This window comes from Suncus etruscus, chromosome 5, assembly GCF_024139225.1.
Source record: "Suncus etruscus isolate mSunEtr1 chromosome 5, mSunEtr1.pri.cur, whole genome shotgun sequence".
Classification (NCBI taxonomy): Eukaryota; Metazoa; Chordata; class Mammalia; order Eulipotyphla; family Soricidae; genus Suncus; species Suncus etruscus.
In genome coordinates this window covers 128,904,499-128,920,468 of record NC_064852.1, presented here as the reverse complement: position 1 = coordinate 128,920,468, position 15,970 = coordinate 128,904,499, and the positions used below count along the sequence as shown (strand labels likewise).

General features: G+C 40.4%; 1 protein-coding gene across 1 annotated transcript in view; it reads left to right on the top strand.

Annotated features, from left to right (window-relative positions):
• The first annotated feature begins 210 nt into the window (after positions 1–210).
• The window catches only part of NAB1 (NGFI-A binding protein 1), a 51,979-nt gene continuing 36,219 nt past the window's right edge, over positions 211–15,970 (top strand). The window contains 2 exon segments of the mRNA XM_049773335.1: positions 211–599; positions 10,325–11,163. Of these exon segments, the coding sequence (XP_049629292.1) occupies positions 10,345–11,163 (819 nt within the window). The 5' untranslated portion in view covers positions 211–599; positions 10,325–10,344.

The following is a 15,970-nucleotide window of genomic DNA, read 5'->3' as shown; positions in this document are numbered from 1 at the left end:
CTCCGGGGCGCCCCAGGTGGGCGGGAGGAGGGAAGCGCGGCCGTCCAGGGGCGCTGCAGCCTGAGCCGCCGGAAGGCGAGGGAGGCCTTGGGCGCGCGTGGGGGGCGACTCCCCGGAGCGTGCACGCACTTGGCCCGGGCATCGGGGCATCGGGGCGCGGGTGAGCTATAGCCCACGGCCGGCCTGGGCTGTTGGGGTGCAAGTCCGTGTCCTGCAGACCCAGGGCTGTGTTGGGGTGGCGAGGTATACGCACCCACCCAGGAGTTTTTTTTTTTGCAACCACCTTTTATTTTTTCCCCTTCCCCAGGGGTTCAAGCATCTATTGGGGTGCTTTTGTTTACTTTCTGAAAAGTGCTTTCCTCAATTCTAGCATTTTTTTTTTTTACCCTGGTTGTTTCCAAATCTTCCAAATTGGACTTTTTCTTTCTTTCTTTTTTTTTTTTTTGTTTTCAAAGCGGAAGGAGTTTTGCTCGGAAAGTCGCTGCTGGCAGAAACTTGGCACCAGGGTGCTGGGAAGCTGGAGACTGATTGTGCCCACTGAGGGCCGAGCGTGGAATTTGCACACACACATGTGGGACTCGGGAGCCGTGGATGCAGAGGTGTGTGACCTTCTTCGGGGAGAAAAAAAAAGAGGCCAAGTTTTAGCGAATGTTTTGTAGTCTTTGAACCCCGGGTTTAAGGATGTTGAAAAGACTAAGACTGGAGTCTATAAAGCTTCCAGTGTTGTATGTATGGAAGATGTTGGGGAGAGGGGAGGCCACTGGACTTGAAGCACGCATGGCTGGGCTCTGCAGACCCAAGTTTGCAGCAGGGTGATGAGAATGGAAGGCTTGACTTGCTTCTATTTTGTCTCTCACTCGGTGAGACGGTATTTTAGGTAGCTGTCCATTTAAAATGCCATCCCAGAAAGAATGGCTTGGGAGTCATTTGTCATTACCCAGTTAGTTTGCCCGCGACTGACTTGTCTGCAGAGGAAAGAAGTGCAAAAGATCAGAAGCTTTGAGAGAGAGAGAGAGATTCTCAGATTTTTTTTTTTGTTTAAAAATATTTTGGCAGTTCCAAGAGATAGTAGATCGCATAGGAACAGAGGAACGGAATTTAAAATAGATTAGTCACGTAGGAAATGCTTAACTGTTTTGTTAGCGAAGTGTGCACACTAGATTTTTCACTGTTTTGGAAGGGGAGAATTTCCTCTTGTAAAACGTATCGAATTATGACATGCCATCATTTATGTGTGGGCTTTAGGAAGAAATTGAATGAAATGTCGAAAGAAATATTGAATGAAAGGATACATAGGATTTACTTTCTCTGTTTTGGGTGGAGGCTGGTAGCTTCCTCAAGACTTCAAGGAGCTGCTTCTAATCTAATCTGAGTGCCAGTATCAATCTGAGTAAAAAATGACACTCAGATCCACAGGCGTGTAGCCCATTTTTGTCCTCCGTATCCCGGTATTTTTTGGAAACATTTACCATTATCCTTTCATTGAGTTTTAAAAATTAAATTATTCTTATATTTAGATGTAGTGTGTGCATGAGTTCCCTTGCATATATAGATAATCTGGCAAGGTCTCTATTCCTCTTTGACCATTAGTTGGAAAATTAGCTCTGAGAAGACAATTATTCCAAGCGCCATCAAAAGGTGTCTTGTTTTAATTTGATTATTTTTAGCACAAGAGCTAATATGCATCCTGGTATTCGAAAAAAAATTTTTTTTCTTGCTTCTGGTGATTTCCTATGAGAGGTGAATGTGTTAATAATAACGTTAAGGCATTATAGGCTTGAAAATATTTTCTCTTGCCTGCTGATGTGGATATAATTAAAACGACAAAAATTCTTTGTAATCCTATAGTTCATTTAAGAAAACTCAGTGAATTTACATCTAAAACGATTTTATATATATGTTACATCTTTTTTAGACTTACTAATAATTGAGTATTTTTCTTTTGTGTAACTGGAACATCAACTGTTCTATTTTTATAGGGAAGTTAATAGATTTTTATCCTTGTTATTTAGATAATCATTTGAGGGAGTAAGTATTTTTTAATCACATTTCAAAAACATTGGTTCTTAAGATTGGGGGTTGTACTATGGATGCATTGAGAATTATTTGTATTACATAGTGGGAGAGGAGTATATGAAGACTATCATATAAACTTTTAAGTATTTATAATAAGATATGGTTGAGTAGAAATAAGTATCAGATTTTTGTATCTGTTGAGATTGATTCTGTCCTATGATTTAAACCTCATCTATTAAATTACAGCTTAATTAGGCTTGCTATTTTTGTGCCTTATTGTTAATGAGAATTGGAAAATTTATCTTAAAATGGGAGCTGTATTAATGGAGTACCACAGAACCATTTGTATATGTTACTTGCATATAAATGATTGTTTTTGTAATAAGTTTTGAATATTGAAGATCCTGCTAATTTATCAACTACTGAGTACATAATTCATTGTGGAATTTATTAAGTATATTAAAGAATAAAAAATACCCACAAAAGATGACTTGTTAGACCATTTGCTTTGAATTTAGTTTTTAGCTTACCTGTTTCTTCAATTCCTTCAGTGCAATGAATGGTTCATTATTCAGTGCAAATTCCTTTCTGATCTGATATGTTCAATAATTAATACAATGGTAGAATATACTCTCAAACTTAATAGGACAATTGGGAAATTAGAGAAATTGATGTTGGGGAAAAATAGTTGGTCCTCATCTGGGCAGAATCGTCAATGCTAAAACATTATTAAGCTTTCAAATAGTTTGTCATTTTCCCATACTTTCTGTTTACGGGAGTTGCACATTATTTTGCACAGTGTGTTAATTTAATAATGTTTAAGAGGAGTGTTGGAAATAAAATTTTTACGCTGTATATTCAGAGGACACTGGATGTTTTAAAAATGGCTATTGAAAAATGCCATGTGACATAGGAGACTAGAATTTATCAGTATTGATGCATATTGTGTCATTGCAAAGTAAATCTGATTTACTTAAAAAGTTTATTTTTTATTAATGTAACAGTGGCTTACAAGAGTATGGGTGGTTTGTATGTTTTAAGGGTAATGTTACCATATACCTCCTGCCATTCAAGAACCAGTGTCTCTCCACCATAGTAAATTGTACTCTCAGTGAATCCCCTCACATTTGCCCTAATTTCATTCTGTTGTCAGAGTGTTGGGGTGAATTTTAATAGACCTTTACCTAATTTGAGTAGTGTGAGCTTACACATTGGATACTTCCATTAAAATATTAAATGCGCAATAGGATAATGTTTTATTTCATTTTATTCAGAATACAGGGCAAAAAATTCATAGGGAAGACCATTTTAATTTCCCAAATTATTCACTAGGGACTAATATCTAATTTATTACTGAGAGCCAAAACCATCTTGACTTAAGCTATAGCTCTGGCTGCTTCCCAGTGAATGGGTCTACTGTCTAAGTCTTTGGCACTTGGAACGCATCCACAGGAGTCAGGTAGAGGCTATCCTGCCACAATCTTAAGTAATTCGTGGTACAAATAAACAGTCCTTAATTAATTTAGCTTGAGTTTTGGGAATGGGACAAAATGAGAGGAAATCCTTTCCTGGGCTTATTAAGGCTCAGGCTTCCCTAAGCTAAACTGGCTTCTCTTAAATCTTTTCAGTTTTCACCCTGTAATGCACAAGCTCCTCTCTCTCGAACTTGGCACTGTCTCAAGCCCTGCCCTCAGATTTCCACTTTCCTTCCTTGCCTTTTCCCATCCCAGTCTTTCATTCCCTCTGTGAATACAGGATCTCAAAACAATCTGGTGGAACTAATTCACCTTAATCTGTAAATGACTCATAAACTCATAACCCTTCCCAAGTTTTTTTTTTTCCTTTCTGCACATTTTGTGTAAGCTTGTGAGAGAGATTGGCTGTTAACTTAGATAATTTTAAAGCAAAAATTTCAGGCTGTGCTGGGAGGAAGGAATTTATAGTCCTCTGCATAAATAAGTCAGATGTTACTGGGATTTTGCCCTGGGTTTCGCCCCCATTCCTGGAAAAATGTCTAGTTTGAAGTGCTGTATATATTGGAAAAGTGCACACACAGGAAACATGGATGCGTGTGCTTATAGATCTGCATCATGAAAAGGAAGGTTTGAGAGTAGTTATGACCATTTGACTATAAGTTTTTTCATAAGATTGATTTTGTGATTTTATTTTTGTGATTTATACTGTTTTGATTTATAGAAATTGGTACAAGCGCTTGAATTTCTCAGGCCCAAAAGTGTCTTAAATGCTGGTGTTGAACTGTGCTAACTATCATGTGTGATATATTTCACGAATCACATGTAATTCCTGTGTTCTGGAGTGCATCCTTTGATCTTGACAAAAGGGCTGTATGATGAGGATGAGATAAGGAAAAGAATTTAAAGGGAAAGTAGTGGATTGATAATATACTGGGATTCCCATTTGCAGAGTCCCTTTGGAAGACGAAGCAAGATTTTTTGATCAAACAGATTCTGACTCAAATACTTGTCAGCAGCTTTTTTTTTTTTTTTTGAGATGTCATTCTCCAATGAACATTACTAGGAATAGGAAGGTATCAATGATGAATGAAACCAAGTTCTTACTACCAGGGCATTTCTAATCTAAAGGTCTTTTGTTAGAGCCCAGCTGTTTCTCTCTTCCTTTTATGTATACTCTGCAGAATATTCTCAGGATTTCTGCACCCAGGACTGGTTCAGTAACTTACATTGTATAAGTGAAGTGGGGGAAAGAGTGGGAGAAAAAAAAGGAGGGAGGAAGAGAGAGCCAGTTTTATGGGGTTCAGAAAGAGGAGAGAATACCTACAGCCAAATTGGTTGTGGGGGGCTTTGTGGATAAGGTGGGAGTCATAGGGTCGATGCCTAACTGGGGGACCAGGGAAGGCATATTTGAGGAATGCTGGATATATGTGTTCCCCATTAGCTTAGACTTAAGAGGGTTTTATCAGGAACCTGAGAGAAGACTGAAGGTAGGCTTGAGTCTGGACTGTCTGTATGAGCATTTGGGTCTTATTTCTCTCAGTACAATGAGGAAATTTGTATGGGGACATTAAAAGCCACTCATTTTCTTGAGAAAGATAAAGTTGGCATTGTAGTGTGGTGTGTATTGAAAGTGAAGAAGCTGTTTTTAATTTTGAGACCAGACGCATTGAAAACTAGAATCAGGTGCTTTTTGAAGCCCACAAGGAAAACGGGTGTTGAAGAAGAAAATACAAAATAAAGACCTACTTTGATGAAGCCAGATAATGAAAAGAAACAAGTAGTAGATTGGATTATCTGGAAGAACAGGAAAAGAGAAAACGTATTTGCTCCGGGGAATTGCCACATTGGAGATTTTGAGAGTTTCCAGCTAGACATTGAAATGCTTAGTTATTAGAAAGGTTTGGACTGATTGTTTTCAAAACTTTCTAGCTTAGGATGTCACTTACATTTTTTTAAAAAGCAAACTCCCCTCCCTTTGTTTGCAAATAGAAATGTATACCAGAGACATCATTTTATTTTTTTTTTACTCCGCACCTGGTGTTTGCGTGCATTTGTATTTCTTTCTTTTTTGTTTTTGTTTTTGTTTTTGGGCCACACCCGGCGATGCTCAGGGGTTACTCCTGGCTGTCTGCTCAGAAATAGCTCCTGGCAGGCACAGGGAACCATATGGGACACCGGGATTCGAACCAACCACCTTTGGTCCTGGATCGGCTGCTTGCAAGGCAAACGCCGCTGTGCTATCTCTCCGGGCCCGTGCATTTGTATTTAAAGAACACTTTTTAGGAGCTTTATGATCCCTGGCGCTGGAACTACTGGCAGAGATTATAGGTAGAGGTTTGGAGATCTGTCTGTCATAAAGGACAATTATTCAAGCCTGGAGCAGGTGAGAGTTCATGGAGGGAGGATATGTGAAGAGAATATAGAGGCAATCCAATATGAATTCTTGCACTCAAGTACAGCCAGGGAGAAGAGAGAGGGCAACATCATAAGTTTAGCACTCCAGGGTCAGGCACAGTATTTCAAGGAGAGATGCAAGCTGTAGAGGTTAGAGAGAAGATGCTGATAAGTCGGTAGTTACTAGACAGTTTGGAAAGCATCCCAGGGCCAGGAGGCAGGCTGATATTTCTTGGACCAGACTGAGGCAGATTTGAAGGATTTGTTCTATTTTTCCCTGAGGGCCATTAAAAGTCCCTCTTACCCTAAATCTTCCCACCCCCCTTGGCTGACTGAGGTCAGGGAAGTTGTGTTTCTCATGGTCCTTTTAGGTGCTCTTTTGTGGTACAAGGTCAAGTCTTTCAGACTGACTGACTAGCTTCTTATTTCACTTAGGCTGCTTTGAATCTAGCAAATGACTGATACTCCCTCAGGAGTCGGTCTAATTTTTTTTTCCTTAGGGTTCTAAAACATAATTCTCACTTAAAATAATTCAGTAACTGGCTTAGAGGTAGCCCACTGTTGAATAATCTTTTTCCCTGGACCTACCAGACTGGTGAACATTTAAGCTGGTACCACAAAGATTTGTTGTTCATAGTCTGCAGGTCTTTGAACTTTTGAATGAGCTAAGGAAAAGGAATGGGTTTCCCTTCTCACAAATCTATGAAAAGGTCAGACTCAGTATGATGATTCCAACATATTGAATGGCTTTATAACAGTTCTCAACAGCACTGTTTGCTCCTTGTATACTATAGGTGTTAGTTCTTTGGGGTTGGGGGTGTGTTTGGGTCATTTCCCAGGGTACTCAGGGTTACTCCTGGTTCTGCATTCAAGAATTATCCCTGGTGAATTTGGGAGATCATAAGGAATGCCACAAATTGAATGGGGTGGGCCACATGCAAGGCAAGTTCCCTGCCTGTTGTACTATGCCTTCACTCGTGTGTTAGGACGGACCTTTATTTTGTTTGTTTGTTTTGTTTTTGTTTTTTTTTGGGGGGTCACACCTGGCAGCACTCAGGGGTTACTCCTGGCTCTATTCTCAGAAATCACCCCTGGCAGGCATGGGGGAACATATGGGATGCCGGGATTCGAACCACTTTCCTGTATGCAAGAAAAATGCCTTACCACTATGCTATCTCTCCGGCCCCTAGGACGGACCTTTTGACTATACACTTCAGATGCTTTCATTCAACTTATCTGACCTTCATATTTGACAGGATGGAGATTTTCACCTGATCAAGACTTTCCTTTAAAGCAAATTAAATTAATATATGAAGTGGTGGGTGTGTTTAAATGATCACCTTGGGTTCTGTAGAAAATGGAAATATTTTTCTATATCAAGAAACTTAAAGGGAAAATTTCTTTCCCAGTGGTAAGCTCCGGCAGGCTTTAAAGGTCTTCCAAGGTACCGAATAGTTCACTGATTTATCTTTTATTTGTTACGTTGACTTTAGAAATGTACATTTGGTTGGGTATTACCATTTCTTACAAGAAATCCAAGCTTACCCTTCACTTAAATGTTTTTTCCTAGCAATGAGGGGATCATCTTTGTAAATTCAGATGAGAGGATAAAAGTTGAACAGTAATATCTCTAAAAATTATTGTCATCTCTTAGAAGAATAAACCCAAAATTAGTGTTATTAACTCTTTTCATAACTTTCTTTTATGTTTTCCCATTCATAGAGTATTTAAAAATATTACTGATTTTCAGGGGCCAGAGTGGTGGCTCAAGCACTCTAGCCTAGGACGGACTGCAGTTCAATCCCCCGGTATCCCATATGGTCCCCCAAGCCAGGAATGATTTCTGATCACATACGTAGCCAGGAGTAACCCCTGAGCATCACCAGGTGTGGCCGAAAAGACAAACAAAAAATATTACTGATTTTCTTGTATAGCTTTTTTCTTTCTGTAAACTGGGATGTTAACTCTTATAAATTTCTATATTTTTGACATTTTTCTTAAAGAAGATTTAAAAATACTGTTCCTTATTTTCTCTCATACCTTTTCTCTTTCTGTGAACTGGAGTGTTAACTCTTTTCATAACTTTATGTATATTTGACATTTTTCTTACTCGAAGAAGATTTGAAAATATGATTTTCTCTCATAATTTTTCTCTTTCTGTAAACTGGAGTGTCATTATGAGATCATTGACTATATAGTAAGCCTTGTAAAGTCAATAGTTCTCTTAGTTAAAAAAAAAGAAGTGTGTACAGATACTTGTGTATATGTAGAATCTTAAATTGAAAGCCTTGGTATCAGCTGCCTAACAGTATCAGAAGACTATCATGGGAAACTAGATTGCTTTCCTTTCAGAAACTTTAGAAGGTCTTTGACCTGGTATTTTGTGTAGAATTGAGCTTGAGCCAACAGCTCCAAAGAGCTCTTTTTGTGGGGTAGCGTGGGCTAAATGAGAGGTCCTGGACCCCTGGGGAAGCTTCTTAAGTGAGAAGAGTCTCTCCAAGAGGAGGACGGGCCGCTTTCCCAGGGCGATTAAGAAGGTGCAAGCGTGTTTGCTGGAACATGAAGGTAGGTTTGAATATGTAAGTTTGTGGTACCCATAGGGCATGCTGGATTGGGATTTTTAAGTACTGTCAAATTGGGGGATGAATTGCCTAAAAGGCCACTCAGGAATCTGGGAAATGGTCTTTTTCTGAAGCACCCCACCCCAAGACTAACTCCCAAGGTGTTAGCAGAAGCTTCTGATCTTGAGTATAAATGCCTTTGTAAATGGAAAATGATGCAATTTCAAGAGGTCACTCATTGATTCAAGTAGACTGTGGCTAATACAGAGGTTTTTAGGAGATGAGGATTCCTGAAAAGCAGTCTGTTCTTCTGGGGTTTGGGAGGTGCTATCTCCTTGCAGGGGGTGACTGAAGTGAAAGGTTGTTTGCATACAGCTGAAATCCAGATTTGGGGACCACTTGGCATTTAGAAACTTACCTGATACTCTTCTGCTTGCATTATCTTCTAGTTAATGTTCATACCCTACTGTGTTGAGATTAGCCTTCCTATTTTCCTCTGATGTATGCATTTTATCCTTGGGTAGTTTTCTCCTTTTACTTCTAAGAGTGCATTGATTGCAAGTTTGTTTGTCTTAAATGGAAGTATTTGGCCAACTCCTCTTTGTATGTGGGAGGTCTCCAGGCAACTGTGAATAACTTGAAGGCTGCAAAGAGGTCAGGAAGTTCTTTGCTGGGTCTTGTTCTATTTTTCTAAAGGCAGGGCTCTCTGTCTTGCTGGGAATCTGCAAGTTTTTCTTCCTTGGCTTCCTCTTAGGCTCTCTGCTGCTGCTTTGGCAGGCACACCCACTCTCCTTGATTTCATCCTTGATTTCTGTCCTTTATTCCCACGTTGACCCCAATGTTTTCCAAAGTAGGCGGTACTTCTCGATGGGGTGGGAGGGACATTGGATGGACTAGGTTGGTGGTGCGCTGTAGTACTGTTGGGGGGTACAATTAGGAGCTGCTTCCTATTGGTTCTCTTAAAGGATAGAGATTGCCTGGAACGGAGGAGTGCCGAGTTATTCGTTTTCCCCCTGAAGAGGGGTGGTAAGCCAAGTATGTTTAGGAACCTTTAGTTGGTTCTTCTGTATAAAGGACAGTTCAGCTCTGTAGACAGGATGCTCCTCTGTACCATGTTGAGGTGGCTGGCATGTAGCTGAAAGAAAGTCCTTTCATTTTCAGTTGTCTGTATCCCCAATCCTGTTGCAACTCTAAATTCTTACATATGTAACCCAAGAGTAATCTCTAACTCAGCTTGTCCTGCATCAAAGCCAGTAAATCTTAATTTGCCTTTGTTTTCCTCTCAGTTTCTAAATGTACTATCTTCCATTTTACCTCCAGTTTATACTGAAGTCAAACCTCATCGCTGCTAACCTGATTTTGCTAAATTTTCTTTAAAAGGACTATTGTGAGGACTAGATACACTATTCTGTGAGAAAGATATTTTATTATTTGGCACAAAGTGAGTAGTGAATGGCAGCAAAAATCAACTTCTCACCTTCATCTAAACTTGATGACCCTTCATTTCACCTCCATGTCTGTTTCAAGGAAGTAGCCAAGTGAAAAGTCAGAAATGGAAGATTTCGACTTTCATGGGCCTTGTCCAGCCTGCAGTTAGGTTCCTACTTAGATGTGCCATCAGGCAGATTTTTATTTGACGCTCAGACATGAAAATAGTGACAATGACCATGAAGATGGGTAGGATAGCGGAATGAGACCAAGCCGAAGGAGCAGACCTCCCTCATCACTGCTTGCAATATTCGTGTGTGCTAGTGTATATGTGTGATCTTTGCACATGGCCCTCATCAGTCCCATGAAAGGTCACATACAGAGTTCTAAGAGGTTCAGAGCACGTGTAGATAGATAGATTAATCAGTCTTTCCTCTCTTGTTTCTGCAGGCTAAACCCAACACACAGTGATGGCCACCGCCTTACCCCGGACGCTGGGCGAACTGCAGCTGTACCGAATATTACAAAAGGCCAATCTGCTCTCCTATTTTGACGCCTTTATCCAGCAAGGCGGGGATGATGTCCAGCAGCTCTGCGAGGCGGGCGAGGAGGAGTTCCTGGAGATCATGGCGCTGGTGGGCATGGCCAGCAAGCCCCTGCATGTGCGCAGGCTGCAGAAGGCCCTGCGGGACTGGGTGACAAACCCGGGGCTCTTTAACCAGCCCCTCACCTCCTTGCCCGTCAGCAGCATCCCCATCTACAAGTTACCCGAGGGCTCACCCACGTGGCTGGGCATCTCCTGCAGCACCTACGAGCGGAGTAGCGGTGCCCGGGAACCCCACCTAAAGGTGCCCAAGTGCGCTGCTGCCACCTGTGTGCAGAGCCTGGGGCCGGGCAAGTCCGACGTGGTGAGCAGCTTGGTGCTGCAGGGCATTGGTGAGTCCCGACTCTGGCCTGGCCCCCATGCCTCCGAGAGTGAGCACAGCCTCTCCCCTGCGGAGCTGGGCTCCCCGGCCTCCCCTAAGGAAAGCAGCGAGGCCCTGGACGCGGCTGCGGCACTGTCGGTGGCCGAGTGCGTGGAGCGCATGGCTCCCACGCTGCCCAAAAGCGACTTGAACGAGGTGAAGGAACTGCTGAAAACCAACAAGAAGTTGGCCAAAATGATCGGGCACATCTTCGAGATGAGCGACGAGGACCCGCACAAGGACGAGGAGATCCGCAAGTACAGTGCCATCTACGGGAGGTTCGACTCCAAGAGGAAGGATGGGAAACACCTAACGCTTCACGAGGTAGGGGGAAAGAAAATGCAGAATTTGTCCTCCCCCTTCCAATGTTTTGTGTTCCTTGGAGATAAGTTTATTAATAGTTTGCAACAAAAGACATACACTCCCTAAAAGCAGTATTCAAAATATTTAGAAGTTAGCAGGAAAAATAAAGGCAGCTTTTATGAAAATAGAAGTGTATGTGTGTGTTTTGGAAGCATAGTATAGGGGGATGTGTAGAAAAATGTCAAAATTCAAGCCGTGAAAATAGTCTTTGAATTCAAAGGCAGCGATAGAATTATTTCTCTTATATGCAATTGGGTCTAAATCTAAATACATGGCTAGATTTTTTTCCAGACCAAGAAATTGCCTTGTAGAAATAGCCACAACTTAAAATAGTTTGCAGCTAGTATGTTTTTATAAGAACAAAACTCTGCGAATGTTGGAAGAATTAGGTCTTTAAACATCATTTAAGTTTGACATTTGTCGGTCAAAGTTTCTCACATTGTAACTCATTGCATTCTGTCGGATAAGCACAAGAATGCTTATATATCCCTTACACATTGACTTTTGTTCTTTTCCTGTCCATTGGCCTACATATCATGTTTAAGATTTAGCTCTAGGGGACTGGAGAGATAGCACAGTGGGTAGGGCATTTGCCTTGCACATGACTAACCCTAGATTAATCCTAGGCATACCATATGGTTTCCCTGAGCCTGCCAGGAGTAATTCCTGAGTGCAGAGCCAGGAATAACCCCTCAGCACCACTAATTGTGACCCCAAAACCATCAAAAAGATTTAGCTTTAGCATAAATGTAAAATTATTTTACCTGAAGTAGAATGACCTTTTCCCCATCCCATTATTATTATTGTTGTTGTTGTTGTTGTTGTTGTTGTTATTGTTATTCTCAGGAACTACTCTCATGTAAATACTTTATGTTGATCCTGGCAGTGCATGCGATGCCAGGCCCTGGTACTTGCACTGAGATCCACCAAGCTCTCTCTCAACCCTCCCTTCTATTTTTTACCTTTCCAGGCCTTGCTTTCATGGTACCTTTTATACTGTCATTGAATATTTTGGTTGCTGACAATATACTTTAGATTTTTTAAGGCTGAGGAACTGGCTCATTCATTTTTAATTCCTCAGAATTTAATACACATTGAATGCATTGAGAAATAAATGCATTTTCTCCTCCAGAGGATTAAAAACAGTATTTTATACTTTACATTTGGGGGTAGAGGAATCTTCCACGCCATGCTAAGAGGACCTAAGGCCTCTTCTAGCAGTTCTTCTAGTGATTCAGTGTTCCAGCTGCAGGGGCTGTGGTGCTCAGGATGACCTAGGTAACTGATGCCTTTTTGGGGGACTCCCAAGGCTATGCCTGGCAGTGTTCAGGTCAGGTGGTGCCAGGGATTATATTGACATTAGTCACTTGTAGGCCAGCCTCTCCTTTATCCCTGAACTCTCTCTCTCTGCTTTCACTAGATTTCACATTTTTATAGCTATATTATTTGCAAGAAAGAAAGAAATCCTTTGGGAAAAGTGTTCAGTTAAATGCAGTGTTTTATGGTAGAAACGTTAGATTTCTCTCTCACATATACTTGCACATTAGCAAGAGCTAAAAAGAATTTACTAAAAGGGTTTGAAATTCTAAGTTCATTTTTTTACCCATTCAGATGGACTATCTTACTTTGCCTAGCTTCAAGTATCTTTTTCTTTTCCAATTTTTTAACTTCAACTATACACTGTGAGTACAGTACAGTATACTATCTTTTGATGGTTATATATATTTTAATTTTATTGAAACCATTGCAATTTACAAATTCCTTCATAGTTGGATTTCAGACATATATCAAATCAGGGCCAATCCTACCCCTTTGCCTCCTTGGCCTGCCAGTATAAAAGGACCATTTTAAGTTTAGATTGTTAAAGTTTAATTCTCTTGATTCCATTGTTGTTGACTTTGGCTTGGACATTTAGTTCTGTCCTTTTTTAAGGGGCCAGAGCAATAGCTCAGCTGGTAGGGCATTTACCTTGCACGTGGCTGACTGGGATTTGATCCCCAGGATCCCATATCATCCCCTGAGCCCGCCAGGATCGATTTTCTGAGCACAGAGCCAGGCGTAACCTTGGAGCTCCTCCAGGTGTGACCCCAGAACTAAAACCAAACAAAAAAACAACTTTTAAAATCAATATCCTGAAAGCATTTTGAGATTGCATTATGATCTATTAGCAGTTTCTCAGTCCTTTTCAGACTCTAGACCCCTCTGATTCTATCCAGTGGCCCCTTCTTAACAGCTGGCACCCTGATCTTGCACTTTTCTCCATTAATGCAACATTGACCTGTGACCCCCTTGGAAAATCCTAGGAGGCCATATGGTCCCTGGTTGAGAAATGCTCTTCTGAAGTATGAATATATCACATGTCTGGGAGAAGTTATTTATTGCTCATTTGATACCATGAAGGTCCCCCCCTTTTTTTTTTTGGTTTTTGGGTCACACCCAGTGGCGCTCAGGGATTTCTCCTGGTTCTACACTCAGAAATCGCTCCTGGCAGGTTTGGGGAACCATATGGGATGCCAACGTACGTCCTGGATTGGCTGTGTAGAAAGCAAACTCCATACCACTGGCCTCTCCCAGTGTATCCATATTCCTGGTGATACGGGATAATTTATACAGACACAGACACCCACACACCCACACACACTCACACACTCACACACACACATGCATGCATATAGCTTTACAATAAACATGTAAAATAATGGAATCTGAAAATATATAAATTTAATATTTGGGGAATTAACTCTAAAGTAACTACAATTTCTATTTCTCTTATTATACAGTATTCATTTAACCATAATCTTGCTGATTTGTCATTTTTCATCTTTAAAAAAATTATTTTTCACTTGGCTTTTTTTTTTTTGGTTTTTGGGCCACACCCAGTGACACTCAGGGGTTACTACTGGCTCTGTGCTCGGAAAAAGCTCCTGGAGTGGGGGACCATATAGGATGCTTGGATTTGAACCACTGTCCGTCCTGAATCGGTTATGTGCAAGGCAAACGCTCTATCACTCTGGCCCTCATCTTTTCTTTTCTTTTCTTTTTTTTTTTTTAGGATATGCAGATTCCAGGATCTTTATTTTTTTAAATATGATTTTTATTTTAATCATAGTGGCTTACATATCATTGACAATAATATTTTAGGTACATATTAACATAAAATCAGGGTAATTCCCATCACCGAATTGTCCTCTCTCCGCCTCCGTTCCCGTCCTTCTTCCCATAACCTCTTCCCTTACCCCCGGGCTGTTAGAATAAGTGGTCCCCTCTGTGCCTAGCTTACTACTTAGTGGTCTTACACCTATTTGGTCTTGGTACCTCTCTTATTTCCCCGACCCCCAATTGGGAGGCGGGACTAGATAGTTCAAGTTATGTGGTTTTGTTTGAAGAAGAGAAAAGTAATAACCTGGAGAAAAAAAAGAAAAAAAGAATCAGATACTCCAGAAATGGGCAGAATCCTTTTAGAAGCTTTCATCCTTGGTTTGAGAGATGAAGGGGAAAAAGAAGGTGAAACACCACAACAGTACATAAAGAACTGTCAAATAAAATACCCAGCGAGCATTCCAAAAACAAACAAACAAAGCAAAACAAAACAAAAGGGTAAGCACCATATAAAAGCCATGGTATTGAGATAAAAAAAAATGTGGCAGAGCACATAAGAAAAGAAAAGAAGAAAATAAATAAATAAATATAAATGGAGACATCCACTTCAATAGCCAAACCACAACAATGAAATCAACAAAAAAATAGATAAGTAAATAGTAATAAAAAAATAGTTTTGTGCTTTTTTTTCCTTCCTGCAGATGCACAGTAAATATTGGGGTCATTCAAAAAGGAATTTCCTTTGCCTAAGAGATACAGGATTTCTCCACCCTTGAAGTATATTGTCATGGGATTAACTATAGACTCCTTTCAGGTTCATTTACTCTCCCCTTGGTGCTTTTGTGGTGTATGGAAGACTTCTGCTCCATCCTGGGTGATAACATCAGACCTCTGTATCTAGTGGTCTCAGTATCTGCACGAGTCAAGGAGTTGAACTTATGATTATGTCTTTCTTGTGGGTCTAGAAGTTCTGTTCCCTCAGTGTCATTTTAATCCGTCTTCTGCGGTTGGTGGTCCTGGTCTTTGCACTGATCCTAGGATGGACCTGGGATAGCGTCTTCCATTATGTTTCCAGAGGTCCCCTTCCGTTGCAATAATCTCAGACAGACCTCTGGAACTAGGGATCAAAGTTGTTATGCAGGTCGTAGCTCACACCCTGGACTAGGGCTTTTTTATTGGTCCCAAGATACATACAGTCTGGCCATGGTTCTGTCAGCCCTTTTCTAAGATGAAACAATGATTACTAAGAATTTTTTATATTTTAAGATTATTAGCCTTAGCTCTTAGGTCTCATTTTTTCCTTGGACCTTTCAGACTCTTGTACTCTGGAAATTTTAAATTTTATGTAATTGTGTCTTGATCTACTTATTTTTTTTTGGTTTGTCATTTTCAAATTCTCTGTTCTTTCATCAGAACTGAGTTATTTTAATTACTATAGCTTGATAATATATTTTGATATCTGAGTACCACTCTAATACTTTTGTTTTGCTACTCATTTTTCAGGTGAGTGGCAAAATATGTATTTCTCCATCCAAATGCACCTGTCAAATTTATGTTAATATTTTGATTAGAAATACTTTAATGTTATTGATTAGCAAAAGTTTTACTTCTTTGTGAGAGCTATATAGTAAAACAGACTTTGCATTTTTCTTTTAGAATGTAGAAATTT